The sequence below is a fragment of the Anolis carolinensis genome, chromosome 3 (genome assembly GCF_035594765.1).
Source record: "Anolis carolinensis isolate JA03-04 chromosome 3, rAnoCar3.1.pri, whole genome shotgun sequence".
NCBI classification, from domain to species: domain Eukaryota; kingdom Metazoa; phylum Chordata; class Lepidosauria; order Squamata; family Dactyloidae; genus Anolis; species Anolis carolinensis.
Genome location: NC_085843.1, coordinates 203,287,481 through 203,297,640, shown reverse-complemented (window position 1 = coordinate 203,297,640; position 10,160 = coordinate 203,287,481). Strand labels below are relative to the sequence as shown.

Sequence of the window (10,160 nt, the reverse complement as noted above, 5' to 3'; positions counted from 1 at the left end):
AAGTGTGCCATGTTCCATCCTGATAGCCATAAAAATGACAGAGAAATGAGCCTCAAAATTTTCCCCAATGCCACTAATGGAACAAATTTTAATTCAGATTCAGATTATTAAATGAAACGGGACCCCTCCAAATCTTTGCGAAACAAAGCAGGAGCCATCTGAATCTCTGAAACAAATTACTAATCAGATTTCAGCCACTTCGCATACCTCTAGCAATCAGTTTGCATTTCACTACAGGGATTTAGCTAGTCTTCTCTGCTCTCCACCAGCAACAAAAAGGTGATAGGCAAGCTATCGCAGAAGTACAATGATTTCTGGAAAGGCTTTGGATATTGAGAAGAGAACCCAAAGCCCGTCCCGCTCCCCCCCCCCCCCCCAAATCATACATATGTATAAGTTGTGCTACACATATATATGTCACTAACAGGATGGCTGCCATTGTTTCATATGAGGTTTTAAACTATTTCTCCTCTGTAGCAACCTCTCTAGGGACCCAAGTGCATGGGGCAATAGAGAAAATACTCCCACAGTTGCATCCCATTGATTTCAATGGGAGTTCTTTGTTATGGTTAGCATGTTCATTGACACACACATCTTAAGAGTAAGAGGATGAAAACAAGAGACTAAGATCATTCATCTTGCTCCGTAATTTAGCTGATTTTCAGGAAACTTTATTGAATGTGAAAGGCAAATCAAATTATTTTGTGTAACAAATCACAGTCACAGTTTTGTGGAATGATATGGAATATGTAAGATCAGCTTTGCTGTACATAGCTTTAAATATAATAAACCTGTTATCAGTTTTATAAAAAGTTCACTGTGTTCAGCTGATCTCCAAATACACCTACTTCCTATTACTTGGGGGAAACTGTATAAATAATGTGTTTTTAAAAATCCATGACTAACAAAAAAGCTAAAACCTCACTGGCACTTCCACAATTGTGTCCAGGTTCCAGAAATTCAGCTTGATTTTTAAATAAAGTCTAAATGCATTTTTATACCAGCTCTAAAATGACACTATGACACCTAATTCCATGAACATTTAGACCACACTTGTATTTCTTATATCCATGCTGTCACAATGATACTGAGTGACAATGGTTTCTAAAAAATATGTTCAAGGATCCCCCAGTGAGATCTTACGCACATCAGTCAAAGTTTGTCATAAGCTACCTGTAGTTTGATATATAGTTACTAATAAACTGTAAGTATAAATTTTAAGTGATTACTTTACAGCAATCTACTGGATGAAGGAGCTAAATGGTTAGGATGATCTTGGCAGTGTGTTTGAAGCCCACAAGGCAAGTGTAGATATAGCACCTAACCATTTGTTAGCACCAGCCATGATTTTTTATTTATTTATTTATGCCTAGTTAAGAGTGAAAATCAGCAGTGGCTTTGCTTGTCATCTTATAAGCTGAGGAGCTAGAGAAATGTTTTATCACAGTTTATTTGGTGCTGAAGTATTACTTACTCATGGCTTATTCAAACCATGGCTTGAAAACCTACTTCAAATCATGCTTTCATCTTCCAATCTCCCAGGCTATCCTTAACCAAGGTTTAAGCATTTCGACATAATAGCTAATTGCAGTTAAGGAAAACAAATCACATTGTGTCTGCATGGTAGCATGGAAGCTGAATAGTCAGTGCTATCTAAGTAAGTTTTTCCAATAAAAACAAACAAAGAACAAGTTGTTGGTGTTAAAACAGTACAAAGGTCATTCCTAGTAAAATTCATTATTACAGAAACAGCATGAATCACTGATAGACTTCGAACCAAAATACTTAAGAGATATGCCTTAGTTGTAATTCAGGACACAGCTAACAGTTCAGCTGAACACTATTCAAAAGTACTTCACTAGAAGTGTACATGTTTACATGCATGTCTCTGAAGATATATTTATAATACTTGGTGAGATCTGTACATGGGGAAGAAGTGTAGTAATTTCTACCTAGAGAAGACCAGGCGGGGAAATTTTATCCTGAGTAAGAAGTAAAATCATGTTCGTATTCCTGTGGGGCACACTCCCACCCAAGTCCTTTGAATTGGCAGTATAAAATATCCAAATGTAATGTTCTTGGCAATTTCACTTTATAAACATCTGGTCGTTTTAGTTTATAAAGTAAGAGGTACTTGGGGAGTGCAGAAAAGGCAGAGGCTTTTAAGAATTACTGATAATTTAAAAGGAATTGCTCCATAATCCGTCTGCCTCAATGAAGATCAAGGCCACAAATTGATCAACAGTAAGTTTTTTTTAAAGTCCCATCTAAGTCAGAAAGAGATTTAAGCTACAGGACTTTAAAAAGGTTTATATGTAGCTGAGTGTGGCAAATCAGTAATAATCAAGGTTAATTCAGCAAGGTTAATTAAGACAGCGATGTGATATTGGAGCGTCCACCTGGGGGAGCAATAATCTTCTGCGCAGTACGTCTTGCAACGTGGTCATCTGTCTGAGATCCTAGAAGAAGAGATATGTAAGTGAATGTCTGCAAATAAACATGTCGGGAAATATAATGATTAGCATACCATTTCACTGTTATGACTATGAAGCCCCCGGTGGTACAATGGGTTAAAGCCTTGTGCCGACAGGACTGCTGACCAAAAGGTCAGCGGTTCAAATCCGGGGAGCGGGGTGAGTTTCCATCTGTCAGCTCCAGCTTGCCATGCAGGTACATGAGAGTAGTCTCCCACAGAATGGTAAAACATCTGGGCATCCCCTGGGCAATGTCCTTGCGGATGGCCAATTCTCTCACACCAGAAGCAACTTGAAGTTTCTCAAGTTGCTTCTGAGACGAAAAAAACTATTACGACTATGTGAGAGCTACAACAAACTCAATCGATAATAAGATCAATCAGAATCCTCTAAGCCAATTACAAATGTGTAACCTGAATTTACATTCTTGTGACTATTACTTATTTACAATCGACATGTAGCCCCTGTGAATGTCCCCCCAATCCTTACTCACCAGGAAATGGCAGCTGTGATCAATGGGTGTCTGTTTCTCTGTCAATCTGGAAGAACCTGGCTGATGGTCTTTCTAGCAACCTGCACTAATCATCTTCAGGACTAATAGATATTGCAACAGGGCCCCAGTTTTTATATGTTACATTGGAGATTTTCCATTAGAGGGGCTGAAAACAGCAGCTAGCTGTTTTCCAAGCAGCAGGGGAACAGACCACCATAGATCACAGCAGCTGCTTCCTGGTAAAATAAGGACAAATTCCATAAACCTCATAAAGGATTCCGGTCACAGAAAATTCAATTAGAAGTAAGTTTATCTAAGGTTCCAAGCTATTCTCAGAAGAAATGTCAATTGAACCAGATAGTGTTTACTTCTTAAGAGGATTAAACGTATTGATAGCTGAAAACCTGTAAAGTGTATGACTCCACCTGTACTATTGCAGGACAAACCTTTATGCCCACATTGAAAGTTTTTGGGGGGCTGAAATCGAACTGTTTCACCAGAGTATGAAAAACTGAGGAAGTTAAAGTACTTTTTAGGGAAGGTGGAAGTTGGTGCTTAACCTCTCACATTGCAATTAATGAGATTGGAAAGTACTTAGCTTGCTGGACTTGGTCCAAAGGTATTTTTGGACTGCTCTTAATAGCTAAACATTTCAAGACCAAAACAAGATTAAACACATCTAGGGTTTTGTGCTTGAATTGAGGGTAAGTATTATGTTATTCTAAACAATCATGGCAAAAAGTTTTTGAGACCACCACATTGTCAGACAAAAACATTTATTAAAGTAAGTTGGCAATCGTGGATGGTAAGGGGAGCATATTAGCCCCTTCAGGAGTTCTGAGTGTACAGTGGCCGGAAGGTGGAGGTCAAAAGCAGAGTAAAAATATCCTAATGTCCCTTAGAGGCTGTTGGGTGTGTGAGAGAGTATTTCTATTCTGAGGAAGAGACAGGGGCTGCAGAAAAAATCCTGGGGTGCTGCACATTGCCCACCTATATCCTAGAAGCATGGCAGGATTTCTTTCTTTTAAAAAAAGTAAATGGCTTTAAGAGGTATTAAATAACCATGTTAAATTAACTGTATATAATATATTTATATGAAGTCTAGAACTAATTCATATTTCCTTTTGAGCTCAGCTAGTATTAACAAACTGAAGTTAACACCAGTGGGGAGGACAATTCTATAAATCCTGAATGAAGTTTAAGGATTTCAGGCTAAATACCAGATCTAATAAGATGAATGTCATTTAGCTTTGAACCATAATCAAGTTTCTTAACAAAATCTATGCTCCTTTTTATTGCTTGGAAAACTGAGTTGCTTGGACTTCAGGTTCCACTTGTATTGGAGACTGGGGAATTCTGGGCTTCTAGATTTTGTAATCCCCAAAACTAACTTTCCAAGATCTGTTCTTATTTATAGTCTATGCAATAAGACTATAATTCTTATTTATAGTCTACTAGCTGTGCCCGGCCACGCGTTGCTGTGGCGAAGAATGGTGGTATGGGAAATAAAGTATTGAGGAATTGGTGGTAGATAAGGTAAAGGGTAAACGTTTTCCTCGGACATTAAGCCCAGTCATGTATGATTCTGGGGGTTGGTGCTCATCTCCATTTCTAAGCCGAAGAGCCGTCGTTGTCCGTAGACTCCTCCAAGGTCATGTGGGATGACTGCATGGAGCGGCGTTACCTTCCCACCGGAGCAGTACCTATTGATGCACTCACATTTACATGTTTTTGAACTTCTGGGTTGGCAGAAGCTGGGGCTAACAGTGGGGGCTCTGTCAGTTCCCCCAATTCAAACCTGCGGCCTTTCGGTCCAGAAGTTCAGCAGCTCAGCGCTTTAACATGCTGTGCCATCAGGGGACATTATTTCCTAAAGGTTGTGAATATGCAATATTTCTGATTGTTTTGTTTTTTTTTTGTCTGTTGGAGGCAAGTATGAATGCTGCAATTAGGAAAAATGATTAGGATGTAATGGCCTTGCAGATTTAAAGCCTAGCTGTTTCCTCCCTGAGTGATTTGTTTGTTGGGAGGTGTTAGCTGGCCCTGATTGTTTCCTGTCTGGAATTACCTTGTTTTCAGAGTGGTGTTGTTTGCGATATTTTATATGCTTCTACTGTCTGTGGCCCTGAGAAAACAGAGGATTGGCCAGACTTTGATGATGGGAATCCTTTGTTGGGAGGTGTTAGCTGGCCCTGATTGTTTTCTGTGTGGAATTCCCCTATTTTCAGAGTGTTGTTCTTTATTTAGTGTTCTGATTTTAGAGATTGTATTGTTCTGTTTTATTATACCACATTAATTTTTTTATATTCTGATTTTAGTGTTTTTGAATACTTGGAGCCAGATTGTATTCATTTTCACGGTTGACCGCAACACAATAATAATAATAATAATAATAATAATAATAATAATAATAATAATAATAATAGTAAGGATAGTAATAATAATGACTTTGGTAATACATAGTGCTTCACTGCCTTCTCAGCTTCCTTTCTGGAAGAATCCTTTCTTGGGAGGTGTTAGCTGGCCCTGATTGTTTCCTTTGTGGAATTTCCAATTTCCTTGCTTTATTTACTTTCTTTATTTCTTTATTACTGTCCTGGTTTTAGAGATTATATTGTTCTGCATTATTCTATCCTAGAAATTATTTCATATCAAAGTAGAATCTCACTTATCCAACATTCGCTTATACAATGTTCTGGATTATCCAACACAGTCTGCCTTTTCATAATCAATGTTTTTGTAGTCAGTGTTTCAAATTCATTGTGATATTTTACTGGTAAATTTGTAAATACAGTACAGTAGAGTCTCACTTATCCAACATAAGTGGGCTGGCAAAATGTTGGATAACCCAATATGTTGGATAATAAGGAGGCGTTAAGGAAAAGCTTATTAAATATCAAATTAGGTTATGATTTTACAAATGAAACACCAAAACATCATGTTAGACAACAAATTTGGCAGAAAAAGTAGTTCAATACGCAGTAATGCTATGTAGTAATTACTGTATTTATGAATTTAGCACCAAAATATCACGATATATTGAAAACATTGACTACAAAAATGCGTTGGATAATCCAGAACGTTGGATAAGCGAGTGTTGGATAAGTGAGACTCTACTGTAATTACTACATAGCATTACTGCGCATGGAACTACCTTTTTTGTCAAATTTGTTATATAATATGATGTTTTGGTGCTTAATTTGTATAACGATTACCTAATTTGATGTTTAATCAGCTTTTCCTGAATCCCTTCTTATTATCCAATATATTTACTTATCCTGCCGGCCTGTTTATGTTGGATAAGTGAGAGTCTACTGTATATTTCTAATCTTATATTATCTGCTCAGAACTGGATTATCTGAGGCCCCTTCTTCACAGCTGTATAAAATGCCCACTGAAGTGGATTATATGGCAGTGTGGAGTCAAGATAATCCAGTGCAAAGCAGATAATATAAGATTATAAATGGGTTATATAGCTGTGTGGAAGGGCCTTGAGTCTACACTACCATATATTCCAGTGCAAATTAGATAATCTGTGGAAGAAGCCTAAGTGAGGCCTAAATTTGCCTGTCCCCTAACTGAAACCTGGCTGTCCCTTGGTTGCTAGGCAACGAAGTGGGCAGAGATTAGCCCTCTAAACTGGCAGCAATTGGATAAAAACAATTATTGCTCTCCCTCTAATTAGGACTTTATTTTTCTTTTCTTTTTGTTGTATCAACCTAGAGGCGTGGATGATGGGTTGTGTTGTCAAATTTCGAGGTTGGGGGCCCTGTAGTTTTGTTGTTTTGTCCACTGCCCTGATGCCATCACTCTTTTATATATATAGATGCCATCCATCGGGGAAAGGTTCCCAGTCAGACCAGGGTTACATAATGGTGAATGCAACTGAATATCATTAAATAGCATGGCTTCTGCTCTTGGGACAATATAGAATTACCTTGGAGGATTCAGAGATTTCTAGAGGGGTAGGGAAGTAAAGGCAGTCCCTAAGTTACAATCAAGATGGGTTTTGTAGGTTTGTTTTAAGTTGAATTTGTATATTAGTCGGAACAGGTACATCTTTTAAATGTAACTCCAACCTGCCTGCCTGCCCGCCCGCACATCCAAGCTTTGGAAAGCACAGTGAAGGGTTAACACCCCTGTGGTGTTTGTTTTGTTGTCTGTGCTCCTGCTGTTCAGAAGATTTCACCTCACCTTCTTCCCTTGTGATAACTGGATTTTGCAAAAAAAAAAAAATTGCTTATTGTGGAAACAAGGATTGGTGCTAAAGCTTCAATGGAGATACTTTGGTAACTCTTTCAGGAGTGAATTTCCCTTTTGAGGGGTAGATTTCTCTCATTTCCTGTTGTCTCACGCCAATTCTTAAATTTGAGGCATTTGTAACTCTTATGTTTGTAACACAGGGACTGACTGTATACCATAAAATTGCCTGGAGAAACTATTCAATTTCTAGAGACAATTTTCCCCTGGGTGTGGTTAAGTGAAACCACTAATATGGGTTCCACTGTTACAGTGTTCTTCCTGTATTCTCTTTATAAATCTCATACTGCTGTTTATTTTACCCCTAAAATCAACTTACCGGACAAACTGAAGCCTGACTGATGCAGGTTACGAACTGAAGGAATCTGTATTTTGCCTGAACAGGTGGCTATTCTTGAGGTAGGAGTTGGTGCCACGGCTTTTGCAGTTACAATAACATCATGCACAGGTCCATCATAAAGCCCACGAGGAACACCGTGAATTTCGGCCAGCTACAAAACAAGAGGAAGAGTTCTAGTGGAGTGGAATGGTTAACGGATCACTCTGGGACATGTTCATGAGCATGTAGTTTAGAGCTGTAACTAAAAGGTTTTCAATATAATTTTGTTTTCTCATCCTTTTGATAGAAGGTAATTCTTTCCATAAGAGGGACTGATGATGAATTTGACCACTGCTACTATAGGGATGGTGAATCCACTCTTGAGACCCTACTGAATTATACCAATACAGTAGACATTCCACATTTGCAGGGTTTGAATATTCATGGATTTGAATATTCAGAGATTTGATGAATACAGTATTCATAGGACTTTCTAGGTTTTTCACTATGACACTATGATCAGCTTCTATCAGTTCAAAGAAAAGGCAGTTTTTATAATTTGTGGTTTTCCCACATTTGCAGGAATCCTGCACCCCTTTTCCCTTGTGAATGTGGAAGGCTGACTGTACAATTATTTCATTTTAACTGCCATGATTTCATTCTAAGGAATACGGGACTTATAATTTGTGCAGGCACTAGAGCTCCCTGGGTAAGAAATCTAAACACATTGCCGAGAGAATTCTAAAACTTCCCTAAGCTGAAACCACAAGGCTCTATAGAATGTTGCCATGGCAGTTAAGGTGAAATCACAGAATTATAACTGGATAGTGTGAAAGGGTCTCTGATCTCCTTTTAGGGCCCTGCACCAAATTGAATGGTTGCTTATCAGAAACCAGACTCTATTGTGGCATTAGAATGGTTCACATTCAGCTTATCGCAACAGTGGTAAAATCAAAAGTGAATTGCCTATTCCACCAACCACTATTTCTCCGTAAGAGCCTCCCCTCGTTTGATTAGACATTGCCTAAAGTGACAGAATGCAATGAAACTTGAACAATATGGTTACAACACACTATTCTTTTAAGAAGTAAGTTGGTATTATTTTTCTTTGTCAAGCCTCATTCATATACAGAAAGAAGAGTGAGAACCATTTCTGCTTGAGTCTTTTTAGGCAGTATGGGAAATCAAGCTACCACAGTGGCTGAGCCAATCATGTGTTTCTTTCCTACTCAAGGAGGTCAGATATCAATTCAATAGATTTTCACCCATGGGCTTACACCAAGGGGAGGTAGGTTTCATACCGTTCACTCAGTATGGTTCCATTGCTGCAGAATTCGAAGAGACATGGATGGAGGGCTTAAGGAAGAAACGTGCCAAGAGGAAGGCGCATCAAGCCAAACCTGATTGGGATCGTCTTCCAACTGGAAACCAATGTCTTCACTGTGGAAGAACATGCGGTTCAAGAATAGGTTTCCACAGCCACCTACGCATCCACCGCCAAGACACTACACTTGGAGGCCATCATCCTCGGGCTATGAGGGATCGTTGAATAAGTAAGTAATGCTTACGAACAAGAGAAGGTATACTTAACATTCTCTACAGTATCATTAATCTTCTACCTTGTGCCAGCCAACTTACATGTAAATTTCATTACATTGAAACAAAGTCAATATTCGGGACCTGCTTATCTTCATTACCACATTGTCCCTTACGAATCTAAACAATTTCTAAGATGTTCTGGGGAGGCCCTTCTCTCGCTCCCACTCCCGTCACAAGTGCGGTTGGTGGGGACGAGAGAGAGGGCCTTCTCAATGGTGGCCCCCCGGGTCTGGAACTCTCTCCCCAGGGAGAGTACACTGGCACCCACCCTGTCTACCTTCCATAAAGAACTAAAAACTTGGATGTTCCACTGTGCTTTTGACTAGATAGTTTCCCCAAATAATTTTGGCCCCCCAGCTATGATCCAAAACTAACTCTTATACATTACCACTATTCCCTATCTAGAGATATAGTGCTGTCTTTACATTGTCACCCCAGCTCCTAATCTTGTCATCTGTTTGTAGCACTTTATCCATCAGTCCTGTCCATGCAAATAATTTGAACCAGCCCACACACTCCAGCTCAGAATTGTGCAGTACTCAGACTATTGACAGTTGTTAGATGTTTGCTTTATATTGTATTATGTGTGGGGGGTTTTTTTACTGCTGAAATTGTTTTTATGAATTTTGTTGTGTTATATTTTAACTATGTTGAACTTGGGCTTGTCCTCATGTAAGCTGCCCCGAGTCCCTTCAGGGAGATGGAGGTGAGGTACAAAAATAGTTATATTATTATTATTATTATTATTATTATTATTATTATTATTATTATTATTATTAGTCCTGGGAGATAATCAACAGCTCAAATCCTGTTGCTTACTCCCACCTCGAGTGCACTCACTGAATTATTGCATGGTGAATCAACATGGATGGAAATCCAATTGATCCAATGGCTCTACTCTTATCAATATTATCAGTAGGATTTAGGTCGTCATTTTTAGGTTCTACATTTACAAAGAAAAGTGGACCCATACAACTAAAAAACTATGTTCTAATTCACTGCTAATTATATATCT

General features: G+C 38.7%; 1 protein-coding gene across 2 annotated transcripts in view; it reads right to left on the bottom strand.

Moving 5' to 3' along the window:
- Positions 1-649: 649 nt before the first annotated feature.
- dpysl4 (dihydropyrimidinase like 4) overlaps positions 650-10,160 on the bottom strand; it is a 50,477-nt gene continuing 40,966 nt past the window's right edge. For both annotated transcript variants that reach the window (XM_003218555.4, XM_062976099.1), the window contains exons 13-14: positions 7,547-7,718; positions 650-2,459 (exon numbers count right to left, since the gene is read on the bottom strand). In XM_003218555.4, coding sequence (XP_003218603.2) covers positions 2,368-2,459; positions 7,547-7,718 — 264 coding nt within the window. In that variant the 3' untranslated portion in view covers positions 650-2,367. The remainder of the gene's footprint in view (positions 2,460-7,546; positions 7,719-10,160) is intronic.